Here is a 16009-nt window from a genome sequence, read left to right as displayed (position 1 = left end):
TATGTACAAAAATATCCATTTGATACTCCTGACTCGAAAGCTTACTTCCTAAGGAAGTGAGTATACTAGAAACATCTTTAAGCTTTGGTATAAGACAGTGGCTTACCTTCAGACTCAGGAGCACAGAAGTGTCCTTGACAAGGCAATTTGTTAACCAGTCCTACTTAAGTCAGGAAATAAATTAAAAGGGGACCATTGAAATGCTAATACAATGTGTTCCTTCACAGAAGTAGGCCGTAGTGCAGAACCAGGTTGTGGCCTTGCAGGAAGAAGGTGCTGGGAAAAGCTGATCTATGAATATAAAGCTGGACAGAAGCATTTGGGGAAACCAGATCCTGAGAGTGGCAGCCAACTCTTGTTCTAACTGACTGTGGTGGAAATGAGTCCAGACAGGAGAAAAACAGCAGTTTACTATAATGTTTTGCTTAATAGGAACAACTGGCTGGAACAACTTCACAGTTAAGAAAAAATGTCAGGCTGAGCAAAAGCTGTATGCAGCTGAAGCTGTGTGCCCCTGGTGGCCAGAAAGCTAAAATGCATGATGATCTGCAAGAGTTACCAGAATGCCATTTTGGCTGCTCACAACTCTCAGCAACCCTCCTGCTGCTGCAGATTATTTTATGGTTGCACCAGTTTTTTTCAGGAAGTAAGCTATTTTTTATAAGTTTAAGATACTGATTTTTTTAGAAGGGTTGAGCACCTCCAGCTGTCACTGACCTCAGCTGAAGTTGTGAGCACTCAACACTTCTGAAGATCAGATCACATGTTTTAGCACTTACCACTGATAAGAAAACTTTCCAAATGTGAATTGATTCTGTGCTCTCTTCCTGAGTCTGCACAAAAACAAGGCGTAAATGGCTTTAACTATAGATTTCCATGTCATATGTAAGTTTCAATATTTCTTATTATTTTCAGTTGATCATTTTAATTGAAGTCAAGGGTGCATATCTAGTTTGGCTGAAAATCAGAGAAATCACCTTGTGCCAATTGTGACAGATCTGACAATTTCCTGCAACGTACTTAAACATTAAGGAATGAAAAATCTCAGAAGGGTAGCCATGTTAGTCTATAAATTTAAAAACGAGTGATCCTGTGGCACCTAAGGGTGCATCTACACTGCACCATTATTTCAAGATAATTAGTGTTTTGAAATAACAATGTAAGCATCTACTGAACCATTCCGTTATTTCAAAATTTAAAAATAACAGATGGCTTATTCCAAAATTTGTAAACCTCATTCTACGAGGAATAATGCCTATTCCGAAATAACTTTTTTGAAATAGGTGTGTGTATATGCTCCCCTACTGCTATTTTGAAATAGCCCCTCACCAGGATCATTCTAAGTTATTCCTCCCCAGTGCCTCAGTGGACTCCCAATCAAGATAGCATATCTACATTAGGGAAGCCAGCCTCAGACTAATTTTGAAAGTGTAGACATGCTATTTTGAAATAAGTTATTTTGGAATATCTATTCTGGAATAGCTTATTTCAAAATAAGCATGCAATGTCGATGTACCCTTAGAAACTTACCAAATATATAGAATCAAGAGTTTTCATGGGCAAATCAGATGAACTGGAGTGGAAATAACAGAAACCAAGGAAGATACATAATAGCAGAAGTAGTACCTGTCAATTGTAGGATCCTGGTAATGAGACTAATTAAATGTGTCGGATAGGTCCCATACATAGCTTTTAATATGGAAATATAGACGTTAATGGCAGGAGAAATTAGCTTTGTAATGAGGCAGCCACTCAACGTCTGTTTAAGCCGGGTGTCAAATCTGTAAATAAATTCCAGTTATGCAGACTCTCCAACTGGTTACTGAAATTCCTTTGTAGAAGAATGGCTACTTTTAAATCCATGACTGAGTGACCAGGCAGGTTAAAAGAGGAAGTTATTCACCTTGTGCAGTAACTGATGTTCAAGTGAGTGTTCCAGTGGGTGCTCCACAGTAGCTATTGGTGCACCCCTGTGCCATTGATTGTAGGCTTTTAGAACAGTGTCCTGGGGTTGAATTTGCGTGGTGCCTGGGTGGCATGCTTTCAGTGTCCTGACACAGTGTGTAATGGGGTGCAGTCATAGAAGATCTATGGGACTGCTTCTTGGTGTGCTGACAGCCACTGACACTTGCCTTCTTGCTCTCTGGGGCTTCTTACCACACTGTCCTGCTAGGCCAGGCCTTCTGGTCTTCCCCAGGCAAGGCACAGAGCTGAGACTACCTCCTCCAAAGAGAAATGCAGACACTGAATCACTTCAGCTCTGAGAAGAATGTAGTTTCAGCCACAGCATTCAGGAAACCAGCCCCCCACATGTTGAAAACTCATTCAGGCAAGCCCCTTTAACACTGAAAGGAGGATGTACAGACTGATTGCTATGCCAGGTAATAATTATTTACACTGGGCTTGATAGCAAATAAAGGTAATATTGTGAAGGGATTTCAGAAGTTTCAAGTGAAAACCGACAGAGCAAAGTACATTACAAATTTAAAATAAAAGAAAACACATAGCAAGTTCTAACACACTAAAGCCTATTGCAAACTTAAGGATGTTAAGGAAAGAGTATTTTGCTAATTGTGTAGTCAATACAATTTGTATCAACTATTTGTATCAACTACACAATTAGTCAACAATGGGAGGCACTCTGCAGAGCCACAGTCCTGGTTCATGCCAACTCTGCGACCACTGCCCCTCCGCATTTTAAATATAGTAAGAGCCCGGTGCCATGAACAGAAGTTGCTCCTGCAGCAGGCCCTGTTCACGGTGGCTGGGGCTGGCCACGGACAAAAGCTGCCACTGAGCAGGCCCTGTCCCTGGCCAGCCCGGGCCGTTAGACATGGGCTCCTTTGTGGCAGCAGCCTCAGTCCACAGGGGAGGCCCAGTTCCCCACTGGGACCCCCGCAGACGGGCTGATGACAGAGCAGTCTCTCCTACCCCATCCCCCACTGCTGCCTCTGAGGCACCAGTCAGGGGGGCAGGTAGCACCCGGAGACTGTGATGGGAGGAACGGGCTTTTAAGCCACTTCCCCTCACCTCACCCCAGGCTCCTGTTTCCAAATAGGGGGAGGAGGGAGAAAGCAAGTAGTCAAGTACTCCACTCGACTACCCAATAAGCTTAGGCTTATTGCGTAGTCGAGTACTTGCTTATATCGCTATGCAAACTTAAGTTAAAACTGTTATTTTGGGCAAAAAACCTGCAAGCTGAAGACGATCTTTTTTCTCCGTGGGGTCTCCAACTCCATTAGGGTCTGTCATGCCAGCCAAAGATAAAGAGACTGAAAACTCAGCATCTTAAATAGACTTCTTTTTAGGTGTGAATTCTTCCTTTCTACACCCGCTGTCATGGAAAGTTACCTGGTTAAACTGATATATCAGCATAAATTGGTTCAGTCACATGCTTTTCCATGACCAATCACTGCTCAAATTTAAGAGACAAAACCCTGCTGTTTACAGGCAATTATGTTGATCACACAGTGATCAAGGTTGTCAGAGCTTTGGAGACACCCTTGATGGCTTTCATTTGCATATTTAAAACCATAAACAATTCCATACCCCATATTTCAAACTTTACATACAGGAATGAAACATACACCAAAATAAGATATACAGATCCAGCAGACCAAGACATTAAAATTGATAGGTTACATGCAGTATTTTGTCCAAAGCATCTTCAAGTTATGCATATTTGTATCCATAAGATTATCTCATACGGCATGGGGGGAAACATCACACTTCATATACACCCCTACCCCCGGTTCCTTCTCTACCCAGAGAGCCAGCCTCAGTACTCCAAAGTAGAGGGGGGAAGGTTAGTAGAGCGCCCACAGGGACGCTCATTTCAAACAACGTCAAGCAGCGGGCGGCCTCCCAATCTCCATTCGGGGGCAAGGGTGCTCTTCTGTCATCCTTCCTCCCTGGGCCAGTAGGCAGCCTCCAGGTCCTGGTCAGTGGAGGGGACAGACCTCTGGTTCCCATCCAGGGGGTGCTCCTCCGTTGTCCAGGAGGATGGGGGTGCTCCTCTCTTGTCCTTCCACGCTAGAGAGTAGGGGAGCAGGCAGCCTCCTAGTCCTGGTCCATGGGGGGGAGGGGGTGCAGCAAGGAAGCAGGCATCCTTCTGGTCCCCGTCCGGGGGGGGTGCTCCATTGTCCGGGGGGCGGGAGGTTGGGTACGGGGTATAGACATAAAGGAAATAGTATATCCCAATCGTATCGTCTGCAACACCCATCTATCTGATGTGATATACTGCCAATTGAGATAGAAGGGGAGAAGACAGTGATCAAATAATTTTTGAGAGGATAAGTGGCCCTGGAGAGAATAAGTGGCTTCCCAAGCCCTCAACAGAAGCCTCAAATTTGTTTATTCAGTTGAGGAGGCTGGTTCATGTTATTAGAAAGTGTGCACTGACTCTGAGGCTTATTTCGGTTGCAGTCAGTGGTCTTACCTATGATTTTGGTGGGTATATGGTGGATATTGTGGCCTAGGATAAAGATGGTCTCTAAATTGCCTTCTCCTAGGTGTCAGCTTGTGGATCCCCAGGAAGCAGAATGTGGCTCTAGATTCCTTCATCATGTGCAGAAATCCATTTTTGGTGGCAGAGAAAAGCTTTTCCCCTTGGATTGGATTTTGCATGGGAAGGTGACTGAGTTAAACCATTAAGCAAGCCTCATTATGACCACAATGGCTGTGGATCTGGTGGTAGGGATGTTAAATTTAATGTAATCAACAAATTGACTAGTTGAGGGAATTTCCATCAACTTGTCAATTAGCCAATATGCAACAGAGCCGCAGCAGGTTAGCACCCACTCCAGGAGCTAACCCCGCTACAGCTCTGCCTTTTAAATTTATTAAGAGCCAGCAGGTTCTAAATACATGTAAAAGGTTGGTGCACAGCAGGGGGGACACGGCACAAGCCAGGAATCAGCTGTCCCAGCTTGCGCTGGTTCCCCTGCTGCGCTTCTCCTTTTTAAATGTATTAAGAGCCATCTGGCTGCCAACTCTTAATACATTTATAAAGCAGAGGCGCAGTATTTGAGACTGGGAGCAAGCTGGAAATCAGCTGAACCCTGGCAGAGACGGTGCTGGGGGGAATCAGCTTTTAAGCCAAGTCCCCACAGCACTGGCTTCTGCTTCCCCCTTGCTACTTCTGATAGAGGCCGCAAGAGGGAGGGCGAAGTGACTAGTCAAGGCACTAGTCAACTATCCAATAAGCTTATGCTAACTGGATAGTCAACTAGTTGCTTACGTCCCTATCTGATAGCTGTGTCTGCCGCATCGAGGGCCACCTGTAATGCCACATGAAAGATCACGTGGCCCTCAGATGACTACCTTAAACTGTTGCTTTTTTGCTTCTACAATGTCATTAATAAATCCGTTAAGTTTGGAATAATTGTTGGGATCATATTTACTCAAGGGGGTAGCATAAATTGCTACTCTAACTTGTAGCCTGGATGAGGTAAAAGACTTTTCTTCTGAAAAGATCCAGCCTTTTGCTGTCTCAGTCATAGGTGTGGAGTAGGGATGTAATAGTGTAGTCAATTAACCAATAAGTAAAAGTTGATAGGTTAATGCTATGGACTACACACATACACCTCTACTCCCTTGACAGTAATTTTTTTAGCAGGCAAGCCAGCACCCCAGCTCAGTCCTGGCCTGCAATGGGTCTGAGACCTTCCCCCACTGTGACTCTGCATTTAAAGTATATTAGGAGCCAGGTGGACAGGCCGTCTGGCTCAGTCCTGGCTCGTGCCGGGTCTGGGAGCTCAGATCCTCCCCGCACAGGGTCTGCTGCCACCATGTGTTGCTGCCTCTGTATCAGAGGCAGCAGCGTGGGGCAAGAGGCAGCCGGTCTGCAAGGGGAGCTGGTTTTTAAACTGGCTCCACTCGCAGACCAGCTCCCACCTCCATACAAAGGCAGCATCATGGAGTGCTAGGGAGCTCCTTGGGAGTGGGGATGGAGTGCACTGGCTGCTGGCCCCACCCCCAGAGACTATAGAATAGTCAACTAACCAATAGGAATTCATTAGGTTAATCAATTATTCAATTAACTGATGTTTAACATCCCTAGAGTACAGCGAACGTGCTATTGCTTATTCTTCTTGTCTGCCACTTCTACAACCAAAGTTTGGGGAAGGGTGAGTGAAAAGAAGTTCAGGGCCCTTGGGAGGGACATCATATTTCCTGTCTGCTCACTTACAGGTAGGTGGTCTCAGCAGGGGTCCATTGTGGCAGAATTAATAGGTAAGGCAATCTTAGGTGAGGTTACTGATTCTAAGATGTTGGTAAGCTCCGGTTGGTTCACTGTAACCTCTTCCAGGGTAATATAAATGTCTGCTGCCGCTCATTTAATAAGATCCTGGAAGTGGGTGAAATCATCTGCTGCTATTGGAGATGGTGACATAATCACCTCATGGGGTTATACATCTTGACCCTCTTCCTCTTGGTGCTGTGGTGATTGGTATTGGGGGGTGGAGATGAGTCGCGCAGTGTGATGTGTCATTTAGTAAGCCATTGTCTGCAATGGGGTCCCCATGGGCTCCAATACTGCCAGTGTCTTGGGTAGAGGGGCATAGACAATGGCTTCCATGGGTGCCCAGCCCAAGGAGGAACATCATTTTGGCCTACCTGGGTTAAGTACATGCTGTTAGTATAGAAGAACCTGTGTGAGGAAAGGTTTGTGGTGAGAAAACTATTTCCATGTCATCATCTTCATGACTGGAGAGACCTGTTGGTGATAAAGTTGCTGCGATGCAGGGATACCTGGTGAGGAGTTGGAACCGAGGAACAGAGAACTGAGTGTTGAAGAGACTAACAGGTCTCTGTGGTGAATATATCTCGGTGCTGGATTAGACGGTGCTGTGCTGGGCTGCACTGAGGCGAGGGAGTGAGGAGTCATGTGGCAGTGCGGAAGAAGCTCGAGGTACCATAGATAGAGCCTGTGGCACTAGTGTAAGAGTGTCCATAACCGGTGGTGTCATAATAATCTGAGGCAAACAACTTGAAGCCTTTGGCTTCAGCATGGGATTGATGCGTGCTGTGCATAGTGGTGGTGCAGGCAGTGCCAGAGATGCCCTGAGTGTCATACATGCTGAAGAACAGATGTTGTCAGAACCAAATTGGCCAGAAAGCACCATGTCAGAGAAGGGGCTTTGTGCAGCACTGAGGAGGAATGCTTTTTTAAATTCTTTCCCTTCTAGACTGAGGAGCTTCTGAGGGCTCAGTCCCTGGATCTGAGGCTGGACGAAGGGATTTTTCAAGCAAAATGTGCTTGTGGTGAAAGTCTTTATCCCTGCGAACACACGCCTTCAGTTTTGAACAGAGGGGCAGATGTAGGGAACATGAGACTCCCCCAAACATAGGATACACTCAGAATGCCCATCTAATATGGGCATAACATCATTACAAGTGCTACAATGCTTAAAACCTGGCAAGCCAGGCATCCTAACTAACTACAAGTATGTAACTAGAAAGCGAACTGCAGAAAGAAAAAAAGATTTTTTTTAAACAGGAAGAACTTGGAGAAAAACTAAATGAAGAAAATGGAGAGAAAAGAACTACTTGTCTAACTGTAAAAACTCTAATGAAGATAGATTGCTGAGGAACACTGCAAAGCTCTATCTATGACCAGACAGCAAGAAGGAACTGGAGGGAGGAGGCTGCACAAGCACAGTGTCAGTGCACTGAACACACATGACTCGGGTAATGTGCATGCGCAGCCTCAGAACACTCATCTAAAAGACTCAGTATGCAGTAGCATACTGACACCTATTGTGGAGCACCCACAGGGGACATTTCTCAAAGAATGTTCCCCTACCTGTGTTACCATTTCTGATGTCTGATTTGTGTCCATTTATCCTTTCTCTGGTTTAACCAATATACATGACAAAAGAACATTGCTGGCACTTGATGATATATATCACATTAGAGGATGTGCAGTTGAATGAGCCTCTGATGATGTGGCTTATGTGGTTTGATCCTGTGTTGGTCTCGCTTGTGTAGATATGTGGACAGAGTTGACAACGGGATTTATTGCAGGGGTAGGTAATTGGGTGAGTGTATGTGAGGTGTGATGTGTATCTCCCAGAAAAGATTTGCTTCAAATTGAGGAGACTGACTATAGGCAAGGATTAGCCTCTTTCCCAAGGCTTGTGAAGTTGAAGGGCAGTGAAGTATTATAGGTAGTAAAGTATTCAAAGAATTTAGATATAATTATTGGCCAGTATAATATATTGAAATATTAGTAGCATTTTCTTTTTAGTATAGATGAATACATTCTTTAAAATCTTAAGGCTTTATGGAGATCACACAATATAGCAAACTAAGTTTTACATTTTGTCATCTCCATTCTATTAACCAGAAAAATACTTTTCTAGAGAATATCTAAAATTTCTTTTAAAAAATACAGGAAGTGTCATCAAGTCCATAAGGCAGAAACACAAGTAACAACTCTAAGAAGTTTTACCTGCAAGATTGGACTCATTTTGAGTAAACAAGAGTACTGGAGGAGGAGGGGAACAAAATATCTTCATCTATTCATAAGTTGCTGCATTAAGCATCTGCAGTTTTTAGAACACATGAGATTCCTCTAATCTTGTAGATGCCTCAACTTAACAGGACACCATTATCAGACTATTATTATATAGCAGTACTTCGAAGAACATGGAAGAACCATCTACTGGCTAACACTGCAGAACCATCCTGAGAAACTCTTGAAGTGTTACTTCTGAGGATGACTTAAAATAATGTGCTTTAATATCTGTGGCCCATATGCTGTCATGTCCATAACATAGTAGTAATCATTTGGGACTATACCTTTATTGTTTTAAATATGAAATTGCTGCTTTAATAATAAATTCCTGATACAGGACAGGGGGATTTAATTTTGAATTACAGAAAAAGTATCATGTTCATCTAAATCAGGGGTGGGGAACCTAAGGCCCAGAGGATGTATCTGGCCCCTGGGTTACCTAGATCTGGCCCCCAAGGCGTAGGGCCTCCTCCAGCACTGGGGAGCCTGTGCTGGCACTCCAGCCCCCCTGCTGCCTCCCCACAGCCTCTGGGCCCTCAATTGATTTTTCTGTGGGTAGAGGCCCCCAACCCAAAAAGGGTTCCCCACCCCTGATCTAAATGCAAATTACAATTCTAAATGATCATTTTATTTGTTTTTCTCAGCTTCTTGTAAGTCAAATTACCTGAGCTATGGGGGGAATCTGACTTTGGCCTGGTTGATTTTGTATGCAAACAGCATCGCTCTCTGCCACAGAATCTGTTGCACTTCCATCCTGTTGCGATTCAACCATTTCCATGGTCATTTGTCTAAAAATAAATAATATATTGCAAGGAAATGAATTCAGACCTGAAGTAGGAATATTTAAATTTCAACTCTGTTAAATTATTTTTCTCCTCAACTCCCAAATTCACCTCATTTTCCTAGATGAAATTGGTGAAATTGACAAAAGAACAACACAACAGTACCCTAACATCAAAAAATGTTGCTGTGCAAGACTAGTAAATTAGGTATCAAGCTTACTCCTTTGGTTAGTCAGGACTAGATGGAGCATGTGTAGGTAATACTCCCAGCACTGAATAAGGAAAGCAAAACCTCATTCTTTAGCAACCTGATGGCTACGTCTAGACTGGCCACAAATTGCGGAAAAGGGATGCAAATCAGGTAAGTCAGCATAGGGAAATCCGCGGGGGATTTAAATATCCCCCGCGGATTTAAATAAACATGTCCGCCGCTTTTTTTCCGGCTTGGGGAAAAGCCAGAAAAAAAACATCTAGACTGGCACGATCCTCTGGAATAAAGCCCTTTTCCGGAGGATCTCTTATTCCTACTTTCAGGTAGGAATAAGAGATCCTCCGGAAAAGGGCTTTATTCCAGAGGATCGCGCCAGTCTAGACGCTTTTTTTCCGGCTTTTCCCCAAGCCGGAAAAAAAGCGGCGGACATGTTGATTTAAATCCGCAGGGGATATTTAAATCCCCCGCGGATTTCCCTATGCTGACTTACCTGCTTTGCATCCCTTTTCCGTTTTTAGGGGCCAGTGTAGACGTAGCCAACGTTGTGTCTAGCACTGCTGATTCCAGAAAAAAAACCTATTCACCCCTTCCGTATTGGGAGTAGAGGCATGGAAGGAACATTAAATTATCATCCTAAGTTTCCCCTTGTTTTAACTGGGAAAAACAAGGAAACCATTCTGAGGAACCCCAAGGGAGAAATATCTGGCAACTATTCAGAGAATTCTTTAAAGGAGTGGTAGTGCATTGACTCAGTATAGTACAAGTGGAAGTGATAACTTGGTATCTAGGAAGAATTTATTAGAATTTTTCATCTTTTATTTATTCTGTTTAGTTAGACAGTCATGATACTATGTACCCTGAAATGGACAAAATCAGAACCACAAGATTATACCTAACAAGTTAATATTTGTTCTGCATCACTACATCTAGATTGTTCTTGTTTTGTTTTGTTTTGTAATGAAAATATAATTTTCCTTCATTCTTATCTGCATAAATTGCCCACTGGAGAGAGATACCAGAATATGAAATTTAAAATATTGATACATCTGAAGAATGCTGATAGAAGTATGTACATAAATCCTACTGTTCTGTCCCTCTAAATAGAAATATCCTACTTTAGACAAAAAATAATTTTGGTTATATTCTTGTTTCTTTTGTTAGAATAACTCCAAACAGGAAGTTCTCATATTCGGAAGACTGAATAGATTTTGTTTTGAACCAAATGACAGATGTTTAATAATAGATTTTTAAATTGGTATCAGCAACTCTCTTATGATATTTCAAAACCATTTTATATCCTTTAAATCTTAAACCTAAATTTGGGTAAGTTACATCCATCAATTGAAACATATAAACTGAAAGATTATGTTAGGGGAGATTATATTCAAATATATCAGCTACACAAAAGCACAATTACCTTACAGTTGTTTTCCCATTATATTTCTTGACATACTTGCTCATAATGAAAAGTGGAAGTGTTTAAAACAAGAGCTTTGTTTTCCTCAGCTTACTTTCTCTCCTGCTTAACACTGCAGTGAAGTTATGATGTTGAAGTTGTGATGTCATAATCATCACCATAGCAACAAACCAATGTCACAAACTGTATACAGCCTTCACTGCAGGATCTAAGATAAGTGGGACACTAACAGAGAAATCTTGTTTGGCATATGTTAATACCAAATATTATAGAAAATACAGGGAAAACACCAAAGAAAGGAGATTCGTTCTAAATTTTCTGAAAATATAATCTGATCCGATTCCTATTCTTGGGCAGGAACACCCTATTTCAATGGTTTTGAAGCTTCTGAAGTATCCATATCTATTTTTAATACACAAGCCAACTCCTGGTATCTCAGTGCTCTCTGAGACATTGTTTCAAGTGAGAAGCAAATAGCTCCTTAAACACTACACATTTATGTCCAAAATAAGTTGTCAAAATGTTTGTCTTCCACTGAGAAGGAATCAAATGAAAGGATATAATCAGAGAAGCACAATTACAGATAATTTTCACATCTCTAAGGATACCATCTTGAATGGATATACAAAAAAGCCCAGCTTCCTTTCCTCTCAAACTCTTCTGCTGATCTCAAGTTGTAGTACAGGCAGTCCCTGAGTTACACGGATCCGACTTATGTCGGATCCGCAGTTACAAACGGGGTTTTTTTGCCCCAGAGGACGGGAGTGGCGGGACGCCCAGATGAGCCGCGGTCCCGCCGCCCGCGTCCTCCGGGGCGAGAAAAGCTGCTCCCCGTCTCCCTGGTCTGCTGGTCAGACCAGGGAGACGGGGAGCAAAGCCTCGGAGGCCGCCCGTAGCGGGACAGCCGCGGTGCGCCTGGGCTGTCCCGCTGCAGGCGTCTTCCGCAGCTTTGGTCCGCGTCTCCCTGGTCTGCTGGGGGGGGGGGGCGCAGCTGCTCTGCCCCAGGCGTCCCCAAGTCAGCTGCTGCTGAAACTGACCAGCAGCTGACTACAGGAAACCCGAGGCAGAGTTGCTCTGCCTCCGGCTTCCTGGAATCAGCCGCTGATCAGTTTCAGCAGCAGCTGACTTGGGGACGCCTGGGGTTCTTAAGTTGAATCTGTATGTAAGTCAGAACTGGCGTCCAGATTCAGCCGCTGCTGAAAGTGATCAGTTTCAGCAGCAGCTGAATCTGGACACCAGTTCCGACTTACATACAGATTCAACTTAAGAACAAACCTACAGTCCCTATCTTGTACGTAACCTGGGGACTGCCTGTATGTCTCTTAGTAACTAGGTCTTGAGTGACTCACAGCCTTAGTCAAATTGATCAGAGTGCTAGCATTCATACACTTTTAAAGTAAAGCTCCTCTTAAGTTAGCTTGTTCCCAAATGGTGTCAATATACACACCATGAAGAATGTACTAAAGTAGTCTCTCTCATGTAGCTTATTAGAAAAGAATTATTTAGTATATTAACAGCAGTTTTAAATTCAATCCATAATATACAATATTTAATATACACCCCTCTTGCATTCCTGTTTCTTCTCATGAGTTCCTTTCCCCAGATACAATGATAAAATAATTGTGCTGTCAAAATCTCAGGCTATTAGCACTGGTGCTCAATATGTACCAGGATCTTAATCAGAGGAGAGTGCATAACTTTAAATGGGGGCAATTCTGGATTTACTCAGAGGCTATTCTGAAGATCTCCTACTGTATCCAGCCACTCCTCCTTGCAGCACATGTAAGTGAGAAGCATATGTTGCTGAATCACTGTACTTTTTATGAACATACTTGATATAGTAATAGACTATTTCTTGCTAGATGGCTGCCTTTATCCCAAAAATGTCACTATGACCCTAGAGCGGGGATAGGCAACCACGAATAGTGGGGAGGCTGCATGAGTTGCCCTCCTTCACCTCAATGGGCCGTAGCAGCCCTCAGACTACCTATGCCCCACGGCTTCTCTGTCTGCTCTCTTCCCCATGCGTCTCTTGCATATTAGGGCACTAGAGCCCTACTCTTACTTGCTATTTCCCCTCCCAGCATTTCAGAGCATGCAAATTGCCTGGTTCATCCTCAGTCCCCAGGCCTCACCCTCTCACCCAGAGCTGGAATGCCATGACCAATTGATTTGCAGCATTCCAGCTCTGGGGGGGAGGGGGGGAGAGCACGAATCTGGCACTTTGCAGCTCCTCTGAAAGCGCTTAAAGGGAGAGGAAAGATGTAGGAATTGCAAGACTTTGGTGCCCCAGTGTGCAAGAGGCACATGAGGGAGGTGGGTCAGCAAAGGGGTTAGTGAGTTGCAGGTGGAGCCCCGGCAGGCCGCAGGTTGCCCACCACTACCCTTGAGACTCAGTTATGAAGACACTAGCTATTTAATATGTACATCCAAAAGGACATCCCCATATATCAAGACAGCTTAAATAACAAGCTCAATAATGTAATCAGTATGCATTACCAACATAGTCACTAAAACTTTCTTCTGGAATTAAAAAATAGGATCCAGATTATTTTTCCTTATGTGGGTCCAAAATCATACTTCATATTTTATATCCAATATTGTCTGTCATTCTAAGAGAAGATTTAGTTCAAAATTACTAAATTTATCCCATCCTACTAAAAAGGTTCCATTGACTTCTCTTGGCAGGGATGATCTATTATGCTGTGGAAACTGACGTTTCCAATTTTACTACTTTATTGCTTTGGGAATGATTTATTTTAAATCTGGACACATACATCTGTTAGAAATGTAGTACTTTTCTCTTTGGTGAAAAGACAGACTCCATTAGCTGCTACATGTCACTGTGTGTTGTTTTAAGGATCACTGAAACAAAAGCAATGAAGTGTTACAGGAAAATGCCTATCTTCTTTTGTAGTCTTGTTAATACCTTTTATTTCTTAGAAAGAACCTCCTTCTACAAAAAAGCTGTAATTTTTTTTTATGTCCCTATCATCCTCCCTGGTCTTTCAAATCTTTCATATAGCATGGAAAGTTAAACTCGTAATAACCAATTTCCATTCAAAAGTATGCACTGAACTTATGTAAAGAGCGAGGACAACTAAATGATTAAGAAATTATTTCCAGGATATCTGCAGCTTTACAAAATATGACAAAGAACAGTGTATTTTTATTATGCTCTAAATTTTAGGTAAAACTCATGGGAAATTACAATGTAAATCTTAAATGCAGAACACCACTTCCAAGTGTGGGAAGCTATTCAAAGGCATACTCCAGAGATACAGATGAACATACTGAATTTTTTATATTGTCCTTTTAGTGGTATTCCTGAGTTTTGTTAATATCATTCTTCTCCTAACATTACTTGGGACCAAACCATTATTGTTATTATTTTCAAGTGAAAATGAATTGAAATGTCAACAGCATATGAAAACATGCACTTATTGAAACAAAAATGCTAAACTGAGAATAGAAATTGCCTTTTCCAAGTCTGGAGACAGTCAAATGAAACCTAAATATTGGGCCTATAAAAAGCAAATGCTTAAAAAAGGTAAGTAGTCATTTTAGGTGTGCTAGTTCCCTTGGCATAAACTTATACAAGAAGCCTGACTAAAAAAAAGGTGCAGTATAAAGCCGCATAATATAAAGTACAAGACAAATGACCTATTTTGGTTGGCATATCTGAAAATAGCTATAGGTTTTTCCAAAAAACTGTTAATGTTCACAATAGCAAGCACCATGAAACAAACTGTTATTAATTCAGACTAGAGACTACTGAAATGGATGACATTTTCTTCCTATAACTTAAGCGGTTTTGATTAGAGGCAAAACACTGATGTCAATGGAAATGTATTGACAGATCCATTGCTCCTAAATTTCAAAACAAGGATATACATACATGATAAGCTCTTTGGGGCAGGAGCCATCATTTTCTGCACTTGTGTAGCACAAAGAACACGGGGGTTCTAGTGCAGTGGATTTTCAGACCTCACAGCACCACAACCTCCTTCTGACAACAAAGATGACATGACCTAGGGAGGGGGAACTGAAGACACAGTCCGCCTGAACCCCAGCTACAGTGGGGCAGCAGGGCCAAAGCTGAAGTCCAAGGGTATTTGCCCTGAGTGGGGATCATGTAATCTTAACCCAAGGTAGTAAGGATTCACCCCCGTGGAATGTGGCTTGGGCTTCAGACTTACTGGGACTCCCAGTCAACAACAACTTTGGCAACACCATTAAAATGGAATAGTTCAAGCACCTCTTTTTCTAGTCCATGGCTAGGGCTCCTAGGTGCTATGGTAATAAAAATAAAACATCTTACACCCCATATTTCATCCAAAGAGATTTGTAAGGAAGCCTTATATGATCCATGAATAATTAAATTTAAGTTTCAGCTTCGTATATACAGCAATGATCGTAGCTCTTTTTAATGACAGAGATCGTGTTATGTTGAAAAATCAGGAATAGTTTGTTCGTTTGTTTGTAGGAAGACTTGAGCTTTCAAATCATTGTAATTTTATAAGCCTTATGTATGGATTTAATCCTAAACTGAAACATTGCACAAAGCTTTATTTTATTTTAAGCTAATTTAATTACAAATTAGCTACACATCATGCGAGTTACTTTGACATTAAATATTAATAGGGTTAATTTTTTTCAACAGGGTTGGTTACTATTTTTCAACACTTATGTAGAAATACACTGATACTAATTAGATGGGATTTTTATCTTAAAATGAACATATAATTACATGGCTGCACCTCTCTCAATTATGATTGAAAAATATATTGTCATTTATAGTAAGATAAATTTATGTGTTTTTTCCCCCCTGGAGGTCGTGAGGAAAAAATCATGGGGCTGGCAGGAAGTATATAGACCTCATGAGTGTCCCTCATTCACCTAAGAGGGCCACAACAACTCCCAGCCCAGTGGGGTTCCACTTGCTGCTCCTTCTCTGTGCCCCTCCCCACACACTTCTCACGTACTGGGCACCCCCACAGCACTTTTGGAGCATGTGAATCATCTCATTCATGCTCCATCCCCCCTCCTCTCTTTTCCTCCCAGAACAGGTGGAATGC

General features: G+C 42.5%; 1 protein-coding gene across 9 annotated transcripts in view; it reads right to left on the bottom strand.

The window, feature by feature from the left end:
• Positions 1-16009, bottom strand: part of CREM (cAMP responsive element modulator) — an 86432-nt gene that overhangs the window by 58642 nt on the left and 11781 nt on the right. The window contains exons 1-2 of one of the 9 annotated variants that reach the window (XR_003091180.2): positions 10932-11210; positions 9186-9309 (exon numbers count right to left, since the gene is read on the bottom strand). The exons of 1 other annotated variant lie outside the window; for it this stretch is intronic. Coding sequence is in view for 4 of the 8 variants with exons in the window: in XM_025189627.2 (XP_025045412.1) it covers positions 9186-9309; positions 10932-10975 (168 nt within the window). In the remaining 4 variants the exon portion in view is untranslated. Of the gene's footprint in view, positions 1-9185; positions 9310-10931; positions 11211-16009 lie in introns of those variants that run through there. 7 more of the 9 variants (XR_012902103.1, XM_025189627.2, XM_025189628.2 and 4 more) reach the window with 7 other exon arrangements.

Source organism: Pelodiscus sinensis, chromosome 2 (genome assembly GCF_049634645.1).
Source record: "Pelodiscus sinensis isolate JC-2024 chromosome 2, ASM4963464v1, whole genome shotgun sequence".
In the NCBI taxonomy this organism is placed as follows: Eukaryota; Metazoa; Chordata; order Testudines; family Trionychidae; genus Pelodiscus; species Pelodiscus sinensis.
The sequence above is the reverse complement of the archived record's forward strand: the minus strand, read 5'-3'. Positions and strand labels throughout refer to the sequence as shown.